The 25,068-nt window shown below is 44.0% G+C and overlaps 1 protein-coding gene across 4 annotated transcripts in view; it reads left to right on the top strand.

Annotated features, from left to right (window-relative positions):
- The window catches only part of SETBP1 (SET binding protein 1), a 377,483-nt gene that overhangs the window by 1,250 nt on the left and 351,165 nt on the right, over positions 1-25,068 (top strand). For 3 of the 4 annotated variants that reach the window (XM_079942758.1, XM_079942756.1, XM_079942759.1), the window contains exon 2: positions 19,527-20,174. In XM_079942758.1, coding sequence (XP_079798884.1) covers positions 19,689-20,174 — 486 coding nt within the window. In that variant the 5' untranslated portion in view covers positions 19,527-19,688. Of the gene's footprint in view, positions 1-406; positions 446-19,526; positions 20,175-25,068 lie in introns of those variants that run through there. The other variant, XM_079942757.1, reaches the window with a different exon arrangement.

Here is a 25,068-nt window from a genome sequence, read left to right as displayed (position 1 = left end):
AGGATGGGCGCGATTACGGCCCGCCGGCTGTGGGCAGAGATGCTGGCTCATTTGAAGTGACTCGTTGGTGGCGGCGTTGGGCTGGAGGTCTGGGACCTTATTGAGTTTGGCCTAATCTGATCCCCCCCCCCCCCCACCGCCCCCGACCCCGGCCTTCTCCCTCCCCACGCCTTTTGCACCCTCCCTCAGTCCGGCCGCTGACTGCCGGGGCTGGCGGGTTTGGCGTTGGCGGAGTGGACTAGAGAGGGGGAGGGGGGAGGGAAAGGGGTGGGAAGGCGGCAGGATATTTTTTTCTCTCTCTCTTTGTAACTTGCAGGTTAAGTGGAGCTAGAGAGCTACATTGTATCTAGTTAGATTTTTTTGGGGGGGTGGGGGGGAATGTATCAGAATCTAACGTGTCGTTAATAGAAAGAAGAACAGGGAAGAAGTGGTCCAGCCGGCTAAGGTTGGTGTGTGCTTGCGTCGTGGCTCTGTGTTAGTCTTTTTCTTAAAATCTTAATCAATGGATCTGAGTCTCTTTCTCGTGCTCTCCGGTTTGGGGACTCTGAAAAGACAGGAATTCCCTTAAAAGCAGACGAATGCCTTTTTTGAAAGCACGCATTGTGTGTGTTTCTAGAGGAGCCGTGGTCTTGGGAATTAACGACAGGCTTCCCCGTTCGGTCGTTTCCAGTGGGAAATAACTCTTGAAAGGGAACACTTCAGTATCGATTTATTGTTTTTGTCTTTCAAACGATTATCTCTTTGACTAAAATACTGTAGAAGTTCCACAGAGACAAAGTCAGGTAAACTGGACTGGGCAGATCTTTAGCAAGATGGTGATAACGCTGATGCTGTTTTTGGTGTGTATTTGTGATGGAAGCATTGTTGGGTAATAGCAATTTCTGATCGGTAGAGCATGCTGGCTCTACAAAAATAAGGAACTACCGAAATGCTGTCTTCCAGTCCCCATCCCCTACAGGCTGCACACACCCCTCCTATCACAACCCACACCAGTTACAATTCTGAAATAGGATCCAACTGGAAGTATTTTCTTTGGAGATCGGAAAGTTGTGCAGTTGGAAGTATGAGATGAGGCTAGAGGTGCTGGGAGTGTGGGGAGCGGGTTCTTATTGCCCCCTGATGCTGCATTTATTCTTTATGTGTGTCTCTGTGGGTTCTGAGGGTGTGTATGTTGGTCTAGGAGGACTGTTCAGGGAAGGATTTCCGATTCGTTTCCGCTTCAAATAAACTGTCCTGATAATCTCATGGTTGACATCTAATGCTAAAAGGCCAATTTGTGTTTCTCTGTATCCCTGCAGAAGCTCTCCTCCGAAAGGGCAGTTTATTTTGGAATTCTACCACAGCTACTTTTTCTTCCAAGCTTCCCCGTCCCCTTCATCACTATCCACATCTTTTTTCCTAAAGTTAGTTGGAGTCTATGGTATTTATGGAGATACTAATATTACTTATTTTCCTCTTACATTATTTGTTATTCTCTTCCTTTTCATTCCTTTACTCTTCATCCTGTTTTTCTTCTTTTCCTGTAGTTTTATGCAAAAACTAACTTCATAAAGTCGCTATTGCCAAAACTATCTGGCAGTCCTGCCCCATCTTTTACCCTCCTGTAGTTTACACAGGTAAATCAGATGTGCCCTTCCTAATCCATCCTTATCCTCAAAACGTGTGTGTATGTGTGCACACACACACTCGTGTGTTTTGGAGGGGCAGGAGTCGTTTGGGAAAGAAGGACGTGGAGAGGAGAGGAAGGGTGTTCTATGCAGGCCACATCTGCAACACTGGGGCCAGACCAGGATGGTCTGGGAGAGTTATCCTCACACACCCCAGTTGGATGTTGTCTGGCTGGGATAGGGAGGCGGAGCCAGCTGTCCAGGGGCCTGTGAGGGAGGAGAAAGTTTGTAGCACTTTAAAATGTAGCCAGTTTACAATCCCAGGTCACTCCCTCCCCTTTCTCCTGCTTTCTGTGGTTTCTGCCATCCCAAGACTAGTGGAGGGAGGAGTGATATCTTTTGCCCTGACTCGGAAGTCCCAGGTTTCAGTTAAGCTGAAGATGCAGTATTTTCCTCTGTACTTAATTGCTTTGCCTGCTACCAAAGAAGGGCTTCAGGACAGATCAGAAGAGTATGGTTAAACACAGAGTATTTGCAAACTCCAGGGTGTATGTAGCCTGAGAAGATAGGAGACCAGGTACTCAGAAAGTGCTGCTTTGCACACCATCTCCCCTCCCCCATTAAGGAAAGAAAAGTCTTAGTCTTTGGAAGTTGAATTGGTGTTAGAGCTGGGCTCTGGGAGCTGCTAGCCACTATAGTAACCTGAGCGGGGCTGGGGGGAGGAGGTGGTGAGTGAATGCTATTGGGAGCCAGAGGAGGGAAACAGACTTGTCTACCTTAGCAGGGAAAATAGATGTGTCACTGGAATAAACAAATTGGAGGTGGGGGATGGGATGGCTTGTAGTGAACATAAGGAGGAGTGGCTGAGAGGCAGTGATGTGGCTCCGAAGGGGGCCACTCAGAGCCTGGGAGAAAATATCAACTGCCTTATATGTTCACGAATGGGGTAGGCAAGTGAAGGAGTGTAATCCAATCTTTCGTATGTTAACATCAGAACATCCCATAGGAAGGCACTGCTGGCAGGCCCAGTTCTGGAGTTCACACAGGGGAGTCCTAGGGGTGTACCTGAGTGAACCAAGGAGCCCCTTTGGTGGTGCCACGAGGGCTTCTGGTCCTGTGAGTGCATTTATTATTCATGGCAAGCTAGTTTGTAAATCACCTGACCTAAATGAGGGCTGGGGGCAAAGAGAGAACAGTGCTTGGAATCTCTGTAGAAAGTTTAGTTGAAAATGGTCAGTGGGGAGAGGCAGGAGTTTGCTGAAGAAGAAATAAATAGGTAGGCACTTTCCTCTGGATTCTTGATTCCATTTCTGCTGTTATCTTGACTTTCAATTCCATTAGGAGCGGAATCAATACTTCTCTGGCACAAAAAATGTATCTCTAGGAGGGCAGAGTTCTTTCAACCTGGTCATTATTTTTAGTTGTACTTTAGTCTCTGCTCTGAAGCTTCTATATGATATGCAAAAGGAGGAAGATGAGAGGTGGCTGGCTGGATGGAACATCCTTTCTGAAATCTTGTAGAGACACTGAAACTTGGCTGGGCCTCAGCGGCCCAGAATGCCAGTTTTTCCCTTGGAGACTTGAAGTTTTAATTGAAACCAGATAGCTATCAAGAGTGGACCTGGCCAAACAAAACCTTGTTTTCTTCACTGCTCAGGAATGGGAAATAAATAATTTTTTGCTGATGGCATTTCAAGTTGCTTCAGTTTTGCTCCTGCCAGAAGAATGGGGTAAATTATTATTAACACATTAACATTGTAAGAAGTTGCAGTGCCTTAAAAAATGAGATAACGTTACCGAGTTTGCTTAGAGACCCACTGTGTGGGAGAGGTCTATTTAGGGGTGGAGGTGGAGACAAGAGGCTGCTCTTGTCCTGGAGGGGTGGCAGCACTGCCCTGAGAAAAGGAGGCTCATAGAGTCCTGGCCACACATCACTATGCTTGGTCCTTGGGTTGCTGTGAAGAAGTGAGCAAAACAGTCCAATTCCATTGCTATCCTATGGTATATTGTGAAACCTGGCGAGCTTCCCAAAATGTTTTGGGTCAGGATTGAATAAGGAGTACAGCCATCAGACCTATTGCCATAGGTGTGAGCTTCATTTAGGGTTGTTTCTAAAGGAAACCCTGGTGTTTCACAAACTCTCCATGAAGTTGCAGACACTTTGGGCAGCCAAAGGCTTGTTAAGTGCAGAAAAGTAAACACCAAGTTGCCCGCAGAGTGTACTACTTCATAAATGCAGGGGAAAGATGCCAACTTACATTCTTGTTTGGCTCTAAGTATTTATTTCCATTTTCACTTAGCCTACTACTAGATTCTCATGCCTCCTTAGACATACTAGGTTGGGGCAATATGAAGTTTTTGGGGAAACTGGTGACCTTAGATAACTGAGTCCAACTTAGTGGCCCTTACATTTCACATCTGGAATTTTCAGAGTCGGGTCAGAACAGCTTCCCTTTCAGAGTTGGTTTTTTACCCCCTTAGAGAGTACCATCTAAGGTTGAGGAAACATTATTTTTTTAATGGCCTTTGGTGTGGAAACCTGCAGTTGACTTCCTATCCAGTTCAGAGCAAATAATGCCAGGGTCAAATGGAGAATGTGAGCAGCCCTGAAGTCCACAGGATCTCTTGGGAGGAAGCAGCTACCCCTCCCCAGGAGCTAATGATGGATTGTGATCTGCAGATCCATGAGAAATAATTACAGGCAAAGCCAGCTGAGCTAACCCCCAGGCAGGCAGAGGCTTCTACCTTTCCAAGTGCTGGGAAGGGAGAGGGGATGAATGGAGAGCAGATAAGAGTTTCAGAACTTTGCCAGCTTGGAAAAATGTTTCTTTGACCCAACTTATCTTTTCCTATCAAAACATACTCCTTTTTATATGCATGGCACTTTTTTCTTTTCAAAAACATCTTTATACCACATCTGCCCCCTTGATTTTCTAAAGAGGGAGGCTTACTAAGCATTTTATCCCCTTTCAGAAGATGAGGCCATTGATGTGCTGACTTGCTGAAATGACACAAGTTGGTGGCCCACATGGGACCAGATGGCTCTGTTAAAGTGTGAAGAGCATCACACCTGAAGTGACAAGATCTGCTTTGGATCCTGTCCCTACTATTTCCCAGCTAAATGTCCCTGGAAAGTTATTTAACCTCTTTGAGCCTCAGTAAACTAATCAGTAAAATAGGGATAAAATATGCTTACCCTGACTACTACATAGGGGTTCTGCAGATTAAATAATACCAGCTAATTTCAGTAATTGAACTCTGAGAGGATTTCCACACTGCCTCCTGGAAACTGATGTCTGGGATTATTGTCACCATCGCTTGGAGGTTAATAACCTCTTGGCTTGACCAGAAATGCCTGTAGAGGCCCCTTGTGTTCTAAGACAGGCAGGGAATAGTTGTTTTGTGCTCCTGAGTTGACCAAAGGGGGAAAAAAGTGTGTACAGTATATGTATTTTTAAATCAGTTGAATTGTTGGATGCCTACTTTACATATACATCTGAGACTCAGCGTCTCAGATAGTATGCAATTTTGACTCAAGGATGTATTGGTGCTCAGGAAATGCTCTTTGAGTTAAGAATGAGAAGGAGAAAGAAAAAGACATGGAGACACACAGATAGGAGAGGTAATGGGTGGCGAGTGCGAGGGGGAGAGTTTTCATCAGGGAACCACAGTGGCTGAGAAATGATATTCAAGACAGGATTTGTACCCTCTCTAAAGAACAGAACTGAGAGCAAGATTGCATCTGTCCCGACAAACCCAGCAAGTTCTCTCGAATCAGGGAAGTTCTTCACAGTCCATTTGCTGTCTGACTCTTCTGTATTGCTCCTCTTTCTCTTTCCCACGATTCCTGGCTCGCCCTGTCCAGCAGCCTGTACCAGGCACCTTGCAGCACTCTCGGGTGAACCCCGTTTTATGCAGCACGCACAGGCCTCTGCTCCCATCAGACTGATTTCCTTGCTGACCCTGGGCACTATGTACACTTGTCCACCTCCACACCTCTGCTCCTTCTGTATCAACGACTCCTCTCTGGAAGGTGTCCCTATTGGTCCCTTTTAGCCAAAGTGTCTACCTCTTCGGACACCTGACCAGCTCTTAGCTCTTCACTGCCTTCTCCAGAGCCCTTCAGGACTAAAGTACTTGCCGGGCATCTGGCACGTGCTGCTTTGTTCTTCATTGTCACTCACCTCTCCAGGCTGTGAGTCCTTGAAGGATGGGGCCAAGTTTGCCCCACAAAGCCCTACTTATGAATGATTTCTGTTGCATGAGTAAATCACAGAATTTATGCAGAGATAGAATATTAAAAGTGAATGTTGTTTAAGATACACTAAAGCTCTGCATGGTGAAGCAACACAACGAGGACCTCTTAGACAAAGTGAATAATAAGTACTTATGTCAACGGCTTTTTATACTTTTGGCTATCTTTCAGGGGCAATCGCCCACTCTCAGTTTCTCCCTCAAAGCCTAAGAGTTAATGTTTTACTGCATGTTACATCCAATCAGTCACTGATTCACTCATTCATTCAATCATCAAAATATTTATTAAGTACCTACTAGAGCCTCCTCGCCCCTCTCGCACACATAGCTCTTGACTTTCTCTGAAAATTCCAATTGCATTTTTTTGTCCCCCACACTCATTTTGGCACTTAACCATGCAATCTTCTTTGTTACTTAAGTCCAAGTGCTTCCCACTCCTCGGTGACTGAGTGCGCCTGGCTGCAGTGGAAAAGAAGGCTGAGCAGAGAAATGCACTCAGAGGGGAAAGTTCCAGGGACAGGCTTCTGAGAGGCAGGATGCAGGCTGGGCTGGCTCCCCGTCAGCACATGGTATAGGACAAGCTGCACTGCCTTTCTGCTCCTTAGCTTGAGCCATGGTAAAGAGAAAGAGTTTGGATTGATGTGGAGGGAGGGCCCCTTCTGAAATTCTGTGACTCTATAGGTAGAAGTGTCCTGGGAATTTTAAAGGTTTCTTAAAGCTCAGAACTCCTGGCACCCCAACAACTGTTCACACCACTCCCACTGAGGATCAGTGAACTTTGCTAAGTGTTTGCTGTGGATGAGAGTTACCTTCAGAAGAGGAACTGGGACCAGGAGAAACTCCCTAGTGAGCACCAAAGAGCCAGACTTGGGGACACGGAAAGGAGAGGAGGGGATGGTGAGCTAAGTGTGAAGAAGTACTGTAGTGAATAATGTGGAAGGAAGAAAAGGATTGATCCTCTACATCTTTTGAAAACTGGCCCCCTTTGGTGAAATGACTGAGTTGAGACAACGGAAATGAAGCAGACAAAGACGGCTTCTGGAATATCTAGACTATATTCCCTATCTGGGCTTTGCTACTGCTTCCTGTGCCCAGTAGGCATTTGGAATCTCTGCCATGGTTACTTTCGGACCTCATGGATCTCGGGGGCTAGGCGTTGTTTTCTTGTGTAGATTCTGTTGGGCATGAAGGCTAGGGCTGTGCCTGTGCTCCCGGGATGTCTGCTCAGTCCCCACAGCAGAGTCTGCCCTTTCATGGCCTGTGTTCAATAACAATTAGTGAGTTGGTTTGTATGCATTTGGATGAAAGCGAGTGACCCGCAGTTTGTCCAAAGCCAGAGGCCTCTGAGATTAGGGTTGGGGTGGAATCAGGAAAGCTGGGTTTTGACCTGAGTTCAGAGGGCATTCTGAGTCACCTAGGAGCACACTGCTTGAGTATTTAGGAAGAGCAAGGCTCTACAAGCTACTGAGATGCTGCAATTACTTTTACTCTAGGACTTGGAATAGAAAAATAAAAAGGCAAGGAACTCAATTAGCCTAACTCCGTAAAAAGCAATTTCTTCTTTATTCCTTTTATCTGCCAAAGATTGAGATTTCTGTCAGTGGAAAGAAACTGCTTGGGGTTTGAACTTGGGCCTGGAAAGATATAGTTGCTGGAGATGCTGAATTTGATGAATTCAATGCAGTGGCCTGAGAACTCTCATTAGAGGCAATTGGGGCACAGTTGTTGTGCTTGTAGCAAAATAATGAAATCTGGGTGGCAAGTCCCTTGCAGTTGTTGGGTGGTATGTCTGTGACCTATTGTTATTCGAGCAATGAGAGCTTTGATTTTTTTTTTTTTAAGTATTGATTCATAATGGTGACTAAAAAGGATGATTTGATGTGAAAGCCCTGTGGGCCTTCTCTCTGTTCATTATTTTGTACTCCAGAGCTTGATTACAGTCAGTTTTTGGATCCACATATGTTTATTAAGGTCTCAGCATTGCAATTTGTTCCATTGTTCTTGGCACTGTTGGGTGAGAAAGGTCTGGTATGAGACATGGCTTTTGCCCTTGGAGAATGGACAGTATATCTGGAGAGACAGGCTTAGCTCAAAAGGAAAGCATCCGTCTGAAGCCAAAGTGGGAGCATGATCTACGTGGAATTATGCTATTTGGTTGATCAGGCATAAAGTGCAGTCAGGGAAGGCTTCAAGGAGGAGGTGGTTTTGGGGTTGATGGTGGAACTGAAACAAGGGGACATTCTTGGTGGGTACAGTAGCAGAGATGGGACAGAGTTTGAATGTGAATTTGGAATTGCCACAAGGAAACGAATGCTAATCATGAACATGTACTGCATCTGGTAGGAGCAGGGAGGCCTTGATGCAGAAGGTCCAGCTGGCTGATATTGAGGCACAGGTCACCCATAGCAGGCATCTTGCTGGTCTGAGGTTTCCTGACAGCAGTGCGAAGGACAAAATTCAGGGCTAAGTTGGGCCCAGTTTTAGCTGTCCAGAGTTTTCATTCAAACTCCTCAACTTTTCAACCTTCTGATTCAGCAAACTTGGTTTGCTCATTCACATTTAAACATGAGTATGATAGACTCTGATGGTGCTGTGGGGACCTCAAGAGATAGAGAGGAGGTTGTCTCTGTTCTCAATCTGATGGAAGACTCCATGAGAACTCATGAAAACCAGTGGAGGAGCAGCGACAGAGGACAGTCATGTAGGGCTCTGTGGAGTGTCAGTCAGCAAAACAGACAGGATGGGGTCCCGTGAGGAGTAGGCCAAGGCTACATCTCCCCTGAGCTGAGACGGGAGCCATGACTGGAGTTTTCAGAATGTGAGGAGGGTAGGTGTGAGGAACACTTCCACGCATGCCATACTGGAGAGAATCCTGACATCTGACTGTCCTTCCCACTACTAGTCCTGTCAGCCACCAACTCTTCAGTCTGGAGTCCAAAAGAGGCACCTTTAGGACAAAAATAAAACTACATATAACCATTCAGAATGGGGATCAGCCACTCTGGGAAACAAAGAAGCTCTGTGATACAGGTACTCATTTCCAGGAGTTTAAAGCATAATTGGAGATTGAAGTTTCAAGTAACAATGCAATATTTAAATGACCATGCACGAAAGCTGAAGGAGAAATATCACAAAGGACAGGAAATGGAGCCAGTATTTGTTTACTCTCTGGTATGCCTAGCATCTCCTTTGTGGCAGAAGCACAAACATGGAAGTGTCAGATTACACTTTACATTCAAATGACAATAAGCAAAGCGATTGCTGAATCCGACGGTTGAGAAGTCAAGGAATTTGAATTAAGACTGAACAGGTAGTGGGGTAAAAATTAAAGGGCCTTGAAAGAATGACTAGGGAATTTATTATCTGTTTGATTATTCAGTTTAGCTGCATTGCCCTCAGATAAGTCTACCATTTTCATCCCAGTTTACACGTGGTATGGTGGAGGATCAGAGTTTAAGTGACTACTAATGCTGGATATTTAAAGACTGGTGGCATTATGGTTCAATGGAAAGCAAATGACAGTTGGAGTCAGACAGAACTACCTCTGTGATTTCAACAAATACCTCAATTTCAGTTTTCTTATCTGTAAAATGGGTACATCTCGGGGTTAAATCAAAGAATAAACTTAAAGCACTTATTATATACTATTTCCCTCTTCAAAGTTAGGATCATTTTCTTTACCATGTGGATCTTCTTTAATATACTTGGACAAGAAGTATTATGATCACAGTTATTTCTTACAGGCCAACCCTACATATTTAACCTATTTAGGTGCTATTCTGCATATATTATTTACTTTTTTCCTTGGAAGAGTCTGTGAAGAGATTAGGAGGCCGATGAGAAAACTGATGCCCGGAGAATTTAAGTGATGTGGCAAGTCAGATGGCAAACTGGTTTTAGAGCTCCTATGTATAGAAGTAGCTAGGAGCGTTTGGCCAAAAGCTGGCATCACTTAGTGTTTTAGAGACATCATGATCTAAAAGTAAAAGCACAGACTTTGGAATATCATATAAGCCTGAATTTGACTGTGGCTCTGGCACAGGTAGCGTGTGCCCTTGAGCAAATTATTTGCCTTCCTGGACATTTACATTTCCACATCTTTAAAATGAGGATGGGTCTTCTGCATCACAGGGCTGTTGTTTGGATTAAATTGATAATGGCTGTAGAGGCCATTTGTTGTATTTAACCCCCTCTCGCACTACAAGTGTGTGCTTTTCTTGACTGAGTGGAAAAATGCAGGCAACAGGTAATATGCCAAAACCAGAGCTCCATCTGTAAACTTGAGGATTGGCCTAGCCAGTGCTGTGGAGACCTCTCCCCGGGGCCGAAGACCGAGGGCTCGTGCTGTTGTGTTGTGTTATTGGTTCCCAGAGGAGGCACTGTTTTTGCTGCTAGAACTGGAACTGTTGGTTAACAGTGTGCTCTCGGCCTCAGGCCTGGGAATTTGATTCTGCTTCTCTCCCTGTCATGGAGATCCCTGAGCACAGGGACTGATTCTTAGTTTTATGTTAGGTTCAGCCAAGCAGACCTGCAGAACCAGTAAAACCTATGCAGAGGTGTAAGGTACCAGCTCTGTCTTTGAAGGGCTTCTGGTCATCAAGTTGAGGAGAGAGGGCTCAGCACCTGAGAAGGTCAGAGCTGGAGGGCCACAGAGTTCACCTCATCACCTCCCGTGTTCTACAAATGAGGATGGGGAGACCCAGGGAGAAAAAAGAACTTGCCTAAGTTCACCCAGCTCTGAATGGCAGAGCAGGGAATTGAGCCTGGAATTCATGGCTGAACTAAGTCTTATTTCCTCCACAAGACAAACTGGGTAGAAGAAGAAAGCGATAGTCAAACAACATCAAAACACTCACGTTAGTAGGTACAAATTAAACTACTTGTTTGTGCTTCCCATTGTAAAGGGAGGTGGAGGAGGTTGGTCTCCAACGCCCAACTCTCGGGCTTTACTTGGGATCTGCAAAGAAAAGGCAACATTTAGCCAAAAGCCAGTGTGGGTGACACAGACTACAGGAGTAAATGAAATTTACCAAAAGTTTTGAATGCCCACTAAGGTGATCCCAACATGATCTTTCATAAATATCTTATTTAATCTTCAATTACTTCTCAAAACAGCCCTTGAGGTAGGATTATTACCCAATTTCCAAATGAAACTTGAACGGTTTAAATGTAATTTCCAAGAACACTACTACTAAACGGAAAAGAGAGGTTAAGTAATGTAAACCTGCGACATTAAATCAGTGCTACTTCCGTTCCTCCTTTCAAGGGGAAACATGGCTTGGACACTTGCTGTTGGACACTTACTGAGTATGTTCACTGTCTTCAGAACTGTGGCAGAGACCCACTTAAAACCCAGCTGTTAACACTGCAATACAGTTTGCCAAATGCTTTGATAGCAGAATGCCCAGGGAAGTGAGAGCAAGACCACCTGTGAGTGTGAGTGCGTATAAGTGTGTGTGTATACATGTGTACACACAAGGGGAAAGGAGGAGAAAAGGAAGGCCCAGCCGGTCTTCATGAAGGAAGTGAAACTTGACCCAGTTCTTGAAGGATGACTTAGAGGTAACCAGGCAGAGAAAGAAGAAAGGATGGGCCAGCCAGAAGAATTAGGGAATTATATGAAGTTAAGCAAGTCAGTGGGATTTGGGGGAGCTGCCACTCAAGAGATGCTGCTGGGGAATGTGGTGGGTGTAGGACTCAGAGAAGGCTGCTTGGAGGAGGTGAACTGTGATCAGGAATGTACCACACAGGTATGTAATATAAAAAAGCCACTGAGTCTGCTCTTCATTCTCTGCTGGAGACCACTGGTGTGTTTGCAGGGTCAGAGAGCTGTGGCAGAGCTGCCTTCGCCCTCTCTGATTGAGAGCTGGTGAGGGTTGGGTTGCTTGATCACTTTATCCGTGTTTATGGAGCTTTTACTCTGTATGCTTCTGCAGCATGTGGACTTTAGAGACACAACATTCAGAGTCATGGGCATCTGAGTCAAATGGCACCTGGCAGGTCTTTGACACGGCCTCTCACTCAGCATTCACACAGTGAATAATTTGGATCCATGGATCAGGAGCTGTGCCGGGCCCTGGGGGTTCCATGGTTAGCTAAACAAACACAGCATGTACCCTCAAGGGCTTCCCATTTAGTGGGGCAGGCAGAGTTGAAACCAAGAGTAGTACAAGTATTAATTATAAAATATAGTAAGTGCTAGGAAAGAAAAGCTCTATGCTCTAATGGCACAAAACAGGGAGTCCTGATGTGGTTTGTGAAGCTCAGGAAGTACCCTTTGACCTGGGCCTGAGTAATGAAGAGGTGTTAACTTGAGGGAGCAGAAGAGGATCCCAGACACATATAAAGTCCCCCAAGAGGAAAAGGCCACTTCTGACTCCCCACCTAAATACCTCAGAAGACATATAGGGAGATGAACGCTCAACCACCCCAAAGCCAAAATCAGACAGATGGTCAGTCTCTTGCCAGAATCTGAGAAGGGATTTCTTATAACCGTAGCCAATGAGCCTAAGTTGAAGATGCAGCTGCTTTGCTATCTGTTGCCAGGTAGGCTTACACTCCATCCTTTTACACAGTTTGTCCCCCTAAGATCAGAAACTCAAATTTCTGCCAATAAGAAAAATAGGCAGTCATCAGATCTACTGCACAGACAACTTTAATAAAACAACCAAAGACTGTCTTCTCCCTAACATCATTATACATATTCTCAAAGTCTACAGCTTTCAGAGAACAAATGGGCAAGACTGGAGGAGGGAGGTTTGCGAGGAGTCGTTGACTTCTGGGCAGAGATGTTTCCTCAAGGAAAGTTCTGAGGTAGACATAAAGAGTCTATGTGACAGTGCACATTGTGGATTTCAGCTGCTCCGAGTTGCAAAGAATCTGACAGAAGAATCCCCTTTTAGTCACACAAAAGAGTAGTAGGTAGATGTCTGCTATCAGTTGTGTAAATGCTTAACACCCTGTTCTCTTGATTTTTTTCTAAGCCCTGATTTGTTAAGTTTGCTGATTCTTGTGGTGTAAACACTCCTACCATAGCCAATTTTCAAGCTATCAGCTTGACACCACAGAAAGTGGACCTGGGATGAGACTCACATGGGTGGGCTCTCATGAGCCCCAACATACCACTGTTACTATTCACTAGGAACTGAGGTGACCAGATCACTGATAATAGCGATAGCTCTGAGAGAAGGACTTGACTGACTTCAGGATGGATGGATGATGGAAGGTAGCAGTCTAGTGCTTTCTCTGTAGATAAGACTGCCCTGCATGGCTTTTTCCTCAGAGCATGAGTGAAGAGAACTAATCAAACACAAGACCTTAGGCGAGAAACACTCAGAACAAGGAAAAAAGAACAGTATTGTGATATTATTTACTACAATAGGAAAATAAGAATTTTAGATAGCTGCCAGACATCTGCAACAGGAAGAGGCATGACCCCTGGTGGAAAAGGAACATAAAGTAACAAGGAGAGAGAATGCTGAGATGAAAAAGCATCAGAATTAACAGAAGGAAGGATGAATAAGGTTAGATTCCAGGGATACAAAATGTGCAATTGCAAAATTAAACATCCACAGTGAAGTCAATAAAGGCAAAGGGAGGATGGAAGACAGAATTAAATTGGTGTTATGGACCTTAGATTAAGGAATGCTCTCCCACAATGCAAAAAACAGTGAGAGAGAGAATGAGACAAATGGAGAACAGAGATGAGAATTCTAAACTGAGGTTACAGGAAAAAAATTAGAAGCCAGAACCACTGAATAGAAGAAATAACTAAAGGAATAATTGAAGGGAACGGTTCTGAACTAGAAATAACCTGCACTGCAGATCCAAAAGACACACTATATTCCAGGAAAAATAAAAGAAGTGACATCCACACTACTCATTTTGTCATTAATAAAATTCTATTACAGTGAAAAAAAAAATCTCCAATTAGAAAAGCATGAAACAAGTTACCGACAAAGGAAACAAAACCAGGCTGGCTTCCATTTTCTCTTCTGTTACTGCAAATGCTAGAAGACATTCTACAGAGTTTTAAGGGAAAAGGTTCTGACCTGAGGATTGTATAGGCAGCTCAGTGTCTTCTACATGTAAAGATGAGAGAAGTGTCCAGCCTTATGGGGTCTGCAGAGTAAGGAGCTGAGGTAGGACTGAGGATGAGGAGTTTGGGGGGGAGTTTGGGAAAGGTCAGGAATGAGGCAGCAAACTCTTCCTATATTTGTCATTGTTTGCCTTTAAGACCTTATGAGGTGCATTTGCTATTAAAAAAAAATTTACAAGAAGCATATAGTTCCATTAGAAAAAAAATAAAAGAGATAAAAACTATAACCTAATGAGGAAGACCAGGAAGACATTTTTTCTCATTTCATTGATGAGACACCAAGGCTGAAAGAGGGCTTATGAGGGCTCCTAAGTGGCAGAACTAGGTCCAGAATCCGCATCTTTTGACTCCTGTTATATATGCCAAGGGCTGTATCGGTTCCACCATGTTGACACTTTGGAAAGCAGTGGTCAGGGTGATGATGGCCTGAATGTGCCCTGGAAGCAAAGCAGATGGGAGAGGTGGATGATGCTGGGAAGCCCAGCCCAAGCTAGTTTGTTTATTTATTAATTCAGTCAACCAACATTTCTTGAGTGCCCATTATGCACTGGGTACTGTGCTAGGCATTGGGATTGCATAGATGAATAAAATGCCACTGATGTCTGTTCTTAAGAGACTGAAAGTAAAACTGTAAGGGAGAATTCCCTTTAAACATAGAGCAGTAGTGCTCTTTGGTCAAGTCAGTTGGTAAGGGTAAGCACATAGGCAAAGCCTAAGCCCATCAGAACTGCCTGGAGGCCTTGGTACCAGCCAGAGTGCTGGGTCCCACCATAGGTGGGGCCTGAGAATTTGCATTTCCACCAAGTTCCAGGATTAGTAAGAGTTCCCTCAAGGCTGCAGGTAGTGAATGTGTTCTAGACTAGGAAAAATACTTCCATTTTGTAGATCATGGAGGAGAGAGGATGTACTTACTCCCTGGGACTTATTTGGGTCATGAAGCACATGGAGCCAAGCAGGATTCCCCTGGGCCCTCAGACAAATAATTCTGTAGGCTCACACTACCCACTTTGGTCTATGGCTGTGCAGTGTATAATCACACAGTCTTGAGTATGGAACAGACCTTGGCCCTGCTCAGTTCATTGCTGGGATAAGTATGGAGTAAGGGACTTAGAGTGACTTGTCTAGCATCTCACGGTCAGTGAAAGGCGGGCCTAGTCTTTGGACTGCTCTCTCAGTGTTCTTTCCCAAGCACATCACAGCCCCTCTCCTCTCCCCTCTATTCTCCTGGAACCTGCTGAGTGGTCATTTCCTAAGCAAGCATTATTGTTCCTATGCTGCTCCTCTCATTTCAAGTCCTGCAAACAGCCACAGAAGGGTTAACTTTTGTTGGCCTGAAAGCCTGAGCCAGTACAGAGTGTCCATTGTGCGCTGCCCCCTCTGGAGTCATTGCTGGCTGCTGGAATGTGACAAGGCAAACTGTTTTCACCTTGCTCTTGTTTTCACCCTCCTCTGTGAGTGCGTTGAGTGAACGTGTACTCACAGGACACGTTGGCAGTAGTGCCACAAGAGGACTCACAGTGGTCTCTCTGATGCACCAAAAAATGGAACTGTGAATTTGGGGTGGTAGGTGCGTGCTGGGAGAAGGCAAAAGGAGAACAACAGCCTTGTGTACTTGTGAAGTAAACAAATGGGTTATGTTTCTTTGCTCTTTACTTTTGAAAGTGTCTCTCTTGCATGTGGTCATGAGGGGCATAGACAGTGAACTGTGCAGGGGCCGCCTGCCTGGGTGGAGCTACAGTTGGAGTAGTTTGAACCACAGGACTTTGATGAGCTGTCAGGGGCTAATTCATTTTCATTCAGAAAGAACTCCATGAAGTCCTCCATGTGCCCATCCTGCGCTGGGTGCTGAAGCAAATGTAAGTGTTGTACAGTTACAGTTGGTCTCAGCTTGAGCCTGAATTGCAATAGAGTAAGGAAAATAAGAGTTGTGTACTGAAACAATGAGAAGACATTGTATGACTAGCATTTAGTTACAAGCTCTGCAGCTGTGAGCAGTGTTAAGTTAGGCCAAGGAGTGAGTGCTGTGGTCCAGAGTTTGCAGTATGTTGCCATGGAGAAGTGAAGACTTGGGCATGACCTTGAAATGTGGGAAGGCTTGGGATCTGTTTGTTCATTTGCTCATTCATTCCTTCATGCAACAAACATTTGGAGAATACCAGTTGTATGGCAGGCATCACCTGCATGGTTGGAAGAGGGTATAAGAAAATATTCTACAAAAGTATCAAGGCAGAAAGAACTCTGTGTGTGTGTAATGCCACTGTGGAGACTGGTGTGACTTGATAGGGAATGCAGCTTGTTGGCTAATGAGCCCTAAGACTGAATTCTTAAGGTAAACCAGTAGGGAAAGTCTGGAATTGATGTGCTCCTGGATGGGATTATTTGAAACTGCATTACTGTTTCATCTCTAGTTTTTATACTTGCGCTGCCCTGGTTTGGTCCTCATGCAACAAGAATTGAATTTCAGCCGAGCCTTTTTATGGTCCCCCTGCCTCTAATATCAGGTTCCCTTAATTCAGCCCTCACACCACATGCCGGAATTATCTTTCTAAAGCATAACTTTAATAATACCCCTTCCCTACTGACATCCCCTACTTAAATGGCTTCCCATTACCTTTAAGATAAAATCCAGCTCATTAGCGTGCCATTCAGTGATGTCCATGATCTGGCTGTAACCTTTTATCTCCAGCTATACCTCTTACCAGTCACCACATTGTACCACACCTCCTAGCCAAACCTCAGCTTTCTCTTTCCTGAACATAACCCTGTGTGCTCCTGCCCAGGCCTTGCCTCATGCTGTTCCTTCTGTTTGCCATGTCTTCCTTCCCACTCCACTTATTGAAGCCCCTCAAGGTCAGAGCCATATCCTATGCTCTCTTGAGGACTTCCTGTGTAGTTTCCTATCTATCAGTCTACACCTTGCCCAAGTGGAAAACCCTTTCTCTTCCCTTTGTTTCTATCCCTTATATAAAAATCTGTTTTGTTTTTCAAATCGTTCTTCAAGAGTGTAACCTCCTTGAGGAAAGAGATTGTATTTAAATTGTGTATCTTAGGATCTTGACTGGAGGAGAACTGAAAAAAAAATTGTTGAATATTCATTTTTTTTTTTTTTTTTTTTTTTTGCGGTACGTGGGCCCCTCGCTGCCGTGGCCTCTCCCGTTGCGGAGTACAGGCTCTGGATGCACAGGCCCAGCGGCTGTGGCTCACGGGCCCAGCCGCTGCGCAGCACGTGGGATCCTCCCGGACCGGGGCACGAACCCACGTCCCCTGCATCGGCAGGCGAACTCCCAACCACTGCGCCACCAGGGAAGCCCTTGAATATTCATTTTTTGTGGATCTCTTACTATTTGAGTTTCAAGTTTTGGAACTTTGTCTTCTATATTAATTAGTTAATGATTTATACTACTAAATATAAGAAACTCTGAAGTGAGTCATTTTTTAAAGGGAAGATACTTTCTCAATATAGATAATTTATCCACTTCGTACTCCTATCTATTCCTCTAAAGTTTAGAATTTACTTTCTTTTCTCTCATCACAGAACCTGCAGTAGCTATTGACCTACTCTGGTTCAAAGGTCCAAATAGATTTAGTTTAGGAAATTTTATGGAGAATATACCTCAGCTTCTGCTCTGACCAAAGGACGCTTTACTGGTAGGTACCAGGGAATTAAAATGTAACGCTGGAGATTCCTGCCAGAGGGAGTAAACCACTGAACACTGTTGCCATAAGAAACATGGCTACCAATTTGTATGGTTTTTTGCTCAGTAGAGGTAAATAGGGACAGGTTCTCAGGCATCTTGATGCCTCCAACAGCGGTGTGTTACCTGACACTAGTAAGAGAGGCCTCAATGAATGTTGATTTGAATATGACTTTTTAAAACCTATGTAAGGTTTTGGGCAGGTAGGCAGATCAGTCTAGATGAGACAAGAATCTCACAAGTAAAGGAAACATAGTGTCATCTGGTCTAACTACCCTCCTCTGCTCCTAAGTGGGGACTTGGTCCCTTTTGTAGCATGGGGCACAGGTGGCAGTCCAGTGTTTGCTTGACAACTTTGGGAAGGAGCCTCATGCTCTCACCAGGCAGCCACTTCTCTTGCAGAAGTGCTGCATTCATTGGGTTTTCCCCTAAGTGGAAGCAGTTGTAAACGTGTCTTTCTGTGGGGCTGTGCAATTTCCAGGAGCTGAGTATGTTCCTGGGCTTCTCTGGGGAGCAGGGTCCATGTTGAAGCCCTGCTGCCTTGCTGGCTGTCTTCCTCACAGGGCGTCAGCTGAAAATGTACTGATTCCAGTGGGAGGAAGTACCCGTTCGGTTTCCAGTTCTTGGCTGTTCTGAATGTATGTTTGCAGGCATTTTTGGCATTTTCTGGTGGGCACATTTGCTGGTCAGTTCCTTAAATTGATGGGTTCAAAGGTAGCAGCCTAAGGTATGCTGTAATGCCTTCTGCTGACTGTTCAGACATTTGTGAAGGCTTGGATGTAATCTTACCTACAGCCAGGGGTAGAAGGAGATGATGTCTTGAAGTTGAGGGCGGCCCCAGGGCTTGAGGTTTTTCTCTTGAGAATGAGCATTTGGGCTTTCTTTTGAGCTTTAAAAATGATGAATATGAAATTGAGAATAATGGGACATGGAGTGAATAAGGGTGAAGGATAGTTTAGCTGATCCTATGATGGTTTGGTGAGGAGGAAGGCAGAATAAAAAATCCTGGGGGGATTCCTGGCACTTCCAGAGGCCTGTGAAATGCTCCCTCTCTCCCCTCTCTTTTTTGTTGTCATGTAGACATACGGTACTTTATTTAAGGTCTAGGAAAGGAATTAAAACTGTCTCGGGTGACTATTTTTATCTAAATGATTGATAATGATTAAATAACTTTTGTGTTGGAAACATTTTTAGCATTTGTTTTGCATTAATCACAGCATTAGAAGTAATTTCTCACTGAACTCTTTTTGTTTTCCTTTTACAAGGCTTCACCTAAGCTTTGCATTTGTTTATTTTAAGAAATAAAGACAAGACTTGTGCATGATTAAAATAATTCATAGTGAAAGATAATAAAGGAAGAATGGTCCAGAAGTTCTTCTTCTGAGGGGATGGAGAGATTGGCCCAGGCAGCCCAGGGTTGTGTTCAGCTTTGCAGACTGTTCTTCACATGTGAGAGGGAAGTTGTGCAAGAAGCCAGCCAGATGCAGTTTCCACAGACCTGAGCATCAGCACTTAGACCTCCTTTCATCATGGTTGGCTTTGATGGTGACTCAGCCAGCTGTGGCTTTAGTATAAGAAGCATCTAGCTTGTTATTGGACCGGAGGACTCACCTCTCTTATCTTTATCCTTGGGCCCACAACCATAAAAATTAATAACAATTCAATGGAAGGCTGTGTGTGTGCGTGTGTTTCCCCCTCTGCTCCAATATAATATAATTTGGGGATGTGCACTTTCTGGTTTGATTTATTTCCAATCATTTTTTTCTGATGCCATAGATAAGTGAGGTGGGATGGGGCTTCTGGAACTTAGTTTGAGTTACCTTTGAGGTCATTTTCCTTCCTGCCACGGCTAATTATCTCTCTGCTTCTCAGTTGCAGATCTGATCCCTTCTGAACAACCTCCATCCCTGGGACTCTGAACCCAGCAGCTGGACCACTTTCTCCTTGGAATTTTGGGTGCCCTTTCTTCTCACCTTTTCCTTTTCCCTTTTCCCCGTCCCCCTCCTGAGAACTCTTGGAGACTGTAGGATTGTCATGGAGTCCAGGGAAGTCTTAAGCAGTTCCCGGCAAAGGGGGAGCGAGTCGGAATTCCTGCCGGTCTCCTCAGCCAAGCCCTTGACTGCTCCTGGCTGTGCAGGGGAACCTTTGCTCTCTGCTCCGGAGACTGGGAAGGGAATCCCAGTAGGCGGAGAACGCATGGAGCCAGAGGAGGAGGATGAACTGGGCTCAGGACGGGATGTGGATTCCAACTCCAATGCAGACAGTGAGAAATGGGTGGCAGGAGATGGTCTGGAAGAACAGGAGTTTTCTATCAAGGAGGCAAACTTCACAGAGGGGAGCCTGAAGCTGAAGATTCAGACCACGAAGCGGGCTAAGAAACCCCCAAAGAATCTGGAGAACTATATATGCCCACCCGAGATCAAGATCACCATCAAGCAGTCTGGGGACCAGAAGGTGTCCCGTGCTGGGAAAAATAGCAAAGCCACAAAGGAGGAGGAAAGAAGCCACTCCAAAAAGAAGGTAGGGATCCCTGTTGACTAGGTTTTTTCTGTTTGTTTTTGCCATTTTATCCTCAAACTTTAAGGGTCTATTTGCTTATTACTTAATTATTTATAAATTACTAATCTCCTTGATGGAATACTTAGGACCTGCAGAATAAATGTCTGTGATATCTCGGTATAGGATCCAATTTATTATTATGGATACTATCGACCAAAAACAAAACAAAACAAAGCAAAAAAGAAACTACTAAAATTATAATCGTGGAAGTTCCTATTTATTGTGTAGCAGCCAATTGGCTGGGTCAGATCTGGCTAAGCTGTGACAAAATTTGAGGGTGTTTTTTGTTTTTTTTGCTTTAATATTTGCATTTGTTCTCACAGTCGAGAGTAGGATGTTGAAAATTTTGGTCAATCAGAACAGTCAAGAACAGTTATAACCTCCTTTTGGTTTCAATCACTGCTGTAAATCTTTCTACAATAGATAAATCACTTACTTGACTGAGGAAGCCCAGTCTTTGTAGTAAATGAGGCTCTTCTAGGGCTGAGAGATCATTATCCTGGAAGCCAGTGGTGAGCTTTAGAGCTGGAGAAAGGGAAGGGGTAGGGGACTGGCATGAAGCTTTATCTAACAAACTGTAGACTTTTAAGATTGAGTGTTGAATGAACTTGGTACATGGTCATTTTCCTCATAAAAGTCAATGTGGGTGTGGAGCTCTCTAGGTGATTTAGTGATGTTCTTTGGTTGGGAATGTATGGATCTAGGTTTCATTGTATTTATTTTGTGTCACAGAGGGTTACAGAGACCTCTATTTCTGGGAGGGGTGTGGCACTCAGCTGTGATAGCAGAGGGCTTCCCTAGTCTAGAAAGTTTTTGTTTCCAAGAATCTCTGGGTCTTGTGAACAGCTCTGAAAGGAGCCCTCTTGCTGACAGAGTTTTGCAGTTCTAGGTAGTAGATGTTAACCAGAGTCTTTGTAACTCTTTCCCCCACATCATAATTATTTGGACTCTGGACATGATGGAAGATAAAATGGTCTATATGAATGAACCTCTCTCCTTTATAGCCCAGAGATAATCTGTAGTGTTTCTGTTGACAGTGGTTTTTGAACTTTGGGGTAGTCATTTTCAATAAAGTTGCTAAGAATCATGTTGTTTCTTTAGTGTAGGGCTTGTGCCCTTCCTTATGCTAGGCATTTTGGCAGATTTGTCGAAGTTAAAATCCAAAAACTTGGACTAGAAGAGACATTTCTGGGTGACCAACACCCCCAGTTTGCTGAGACTATCCTGGTTTTTAAACGGAAAGTCCTGCATCCAGGTTCAGTCCTGGGCAAGCCAGGGCAGTTGGCCATTTTACTTTAACATTTGGACCACAAAGGAATCTTTAGAAATTGGTGTGTTTTTATGTAGCATAGAGGTAGTGCTTTCCCCTCTCCCCTCCCCATTTACAACTTTGCGATGCTTTGTGGGTTCTCTGTCATAAAACCAAGGATTATCTAGATGCACATGGAAACTTTTGAGATTTTTGCAAGCAGATGCAAAGAAATGCAAGCAGGCTCAGAAAGTTAGCCTTTGCTTTGGAGTTGGGTCTCTTCAGCTTTGAAAATGAGTGTCTTTGACCCTGGTCACTGAGATGGCACAAAGAGTGTTGTTGGATTTTTGTGTGGGTGACCAGTCTTTGAAAACTGTGGTAACAGTTTTCCCTCCATCCCCATCACTGCCAGAGTTTGAGTAGCAGCCCACAGTTTTGGGTGTGCAAACCCAAATTCACTATCCTAGAAAGAGAGTAAGTTGTCCTGGTCAGTACTACTTTCCTAAGGCCATAAGATTGTTCCCAAATATAGGCTTCTGTCTATTGGAATGCCCCAGAATAAAACTCTGGAATTTGTGACATGGGGATGATTTCAAAGCTGAAATGTGCAATGGACCTCCACTCTCATATCTGAAATTCTCAGGCTGGTCATTCTCACCCAAAAAGTTGGATGCCCTTTAGTGCTTTATTGGAAAGAGAGAAGAAATTGCTTCTTTGAATACGTGACTTACCAAGTATGCTTTTCTAAGCCTGAGCAATTGGAGGGGGAAGAAAGGAAGGAGAAAGGCTGAAATTCAATGTACAGTGCTGTGTTATGCTGGCACTGTAATGGGAATATCTATGAAAATTTTAAATTGTTAGAAGCTTGCTTCATATTGTACTCCTTTATTCTTCCTACGTTATGCCTAGAGCTGATTCTTTCCAGAGATGAACGAATAAAGTTATCGGTACTGGGTCTTAATCATTTGATAGATGATAGGAAGTTCTCTGATCTCTATTGGGATAGAATGTGAACTTTATTACTCTTCAAGTGCCTGTTGTTTTGCAAACAAGGAGTAAGCAAAAGCTGGAGCTGAGGTGGAAAGGTGGAAACCTTGCTAACTATTTGTACGGAAAAGTTCAGTGGAATGAGCTTGCAGAATTTATTTATTTGTATGAATGGGAAGTACATGATCAGTAATTTGAGATAGGGAAAAGGATGAGGATGGCATTTTGTAAGCATCAGATCAGTGTCTCACTCTAAAATCTAGTCTTCTGGATTTTTTATTTTGAGGCAGGTTGCTCACTGAAGAAGTGTACATGGAGTGGCCCTTGGGACTCAGGTCCTTTGCTAAGAGCTTGGAAAAAGGCTCTGTTGAGCTGGTGCTTGAGCAGGTGGAGATGCCTACTTGGGTATCACCTGGTCATATATGCTGACTTAGAGCAGGTTTGGCAAACTGTAGTCCGTGGGCAAAATCCAGCCCCCCGCCTATTTTTATACAGCCCACAAGCAAAGAATGGTTGGGAAAAAATCAAAAAGAGAATAATATTTTGTAAGATGGGAAAATTATATGAAATTCAAATTTCCCTGTCCATAAATACATTTTTATTGGAATGGAGCCACATCTATTTATTTACGTTTCGGCTATGGCTGCTTTTGCACTTCGACAGCAGAGTTGAGTAGTTGTGACAGAGAGTGTATGGCCCTCAGAGCTTAAACTATCTGCTATCTAGTTCTGACCAAAAACACTTGTTGACCCGTGACTTAGGGGAAGGACAGTGAGTTTTAGGATAACAAGGATTTTGTTTTATTTCATTTTGTTTTGAACGATTCAGCCTCCAAACTTGGAGGCTGGGGAAAAATGAGCGTTAATCATTATGTGCTTTTCTTGTTGTTTTTTTGTTTTTGTTTGTTTTACTTTTGCAGACCAATCAATTTTGTTCAAGTCATTGTCTGACAGCCTTTGGCAAAGACAGCTTATATTGGATCCCAAATGATTTGCTTTCTCATTGTTTTTTGTAAAAAGAACGTTCTGTAGGATAATTATGGCATTCCTTACATATCACAGCTAGTTTTCTGCTACTTCTATCTGTACGTGTTCTACTGCTGTGGGGTGAGGAGATGTATGTGTGGTATGCTTAAGAGCTTTATTCCAAATTTCAAACCTAGGCCCAGTCCTCCAAACTGGAGAGTTGTTACAGATTTTCAGGTAACAGGGCCACTTCAGTAGTAGGATGTTAGGAGGGACCCATGAAAATACCACTTAATTGGCTCAAGGATGCGTGGACTCTTCTAACCAGCGGACAGATCACCTCCCTTCCATGTAAACTTAGGATGGCACTTGAGATGCTGCCTGGAAGAGGGTTTATGATGAATTGATTTATGTGAGGTGTAAGAGCAGCATTTGGTAAGAAGTGGAGGCTGAAAAGAGAGCTCAGAACATATTTTAGGGCCTCAGAATTGTCCTTTGGGCAGGTCCTGAGTTGCAGATGGATGATCCCATAAATGCACCTTGCTCTTTATCACAGCACCCATGTTGTTGCATCTTAGACTGACTCAGGTAAGTGGTATAATAACTTAAGCTTCCTCTACTTTCCTTCTAGGTCACTCAATAAAAACAATAGAGAACATGAGAATGAGTCTCTAGAAGCAAGTTCAGGTATAACATGTGAACTTAAAATGTTCCAACAATGACAGGTTTTTTTTTGTTTTTCTTTTTAACATCTTTATTGGAGTATAATTGCTGTACAATGGTGTGTTAGTTTCTGCTTTATAACAAAGTGAGTCAGCTATGCATATACATATATCCCCATATCTCCTCCCTCTTCTGTCTCCCTCCCATCCTCCCTATCCCACCCCTCTAGGTGGTCACAAAGCACCGAGCTGATTTCCCTGTGCTATGCGGCTGCTTCCCACTAGCTATCTGTTTTACATTTGGTAGTGTATATATTTCCATGCCACTCTCTCACTTTGTCCCAGCTTACCCTTTCCCCTCCCCGTGTCCTCAAGCCTATTCTCTACGTCTGCGTCTTTATTCCTGTCCTGCCCCTAGGTTCTTCAGAATTATTATTATTATTATTTTTTAGATTCCATATATACGTGTTAACATACTGTATTTTAAGAGGCTCTCAGCTGGGCAGAGTTTAGCAGCTCTCCTCTTTCTGAGGACTTTCTGTGGGTGTCAGGATACCCACCAGGTTCAATGGCATGAGAAGGAGAGGGTGTTCTGAGACAAGCACTGTACAGTGATCCAGGGTAGAAAATGTGGTGTGGTTATCTGCACCAACTGGCTTTGTGACTCTGGATCTGGAATATAACCTTGCTGAAGCCCTGGTTTCCTCATCTGCCAAATTGAGATGCTAGTTTCCACATGATATAACCCAATGTAAGATTTTAGGAGAAAATGGGTAATTTACAGAGCACACGTCATAGTAATAGTTCCGATTTATTGAGCCATGTGGCAGACCTGCGGCTAGCTCTTTTATCTGTATTCACTTTCTCTACTAGTCCTTATTACAGTCCTGTCGGACAGATGGTATTTATTTATTTTTATTTATTTTATTTTATTTTATTTTTTTTGCGTTACGCGGGCCTCTCACTGTTGTGGCCTCTCCCGTTGCGGAGCA

This window comes from Stenella coeruleoalba (assembly GCF_951394435.1).
Source record: "Stenella coeruleoalba genome assembly, chromosome: 14".
Classification (NCBI taxonomy): domain Eukaryota; kingdom Metazoa; phylum Chordata; class Mammalia; order Artiodactyla; family Delphinidae; genus Stenella; species Stenella coeruleoalba.
This window is presented reverse-complemented; position numbering and strand designations above follow the sequence as displayed.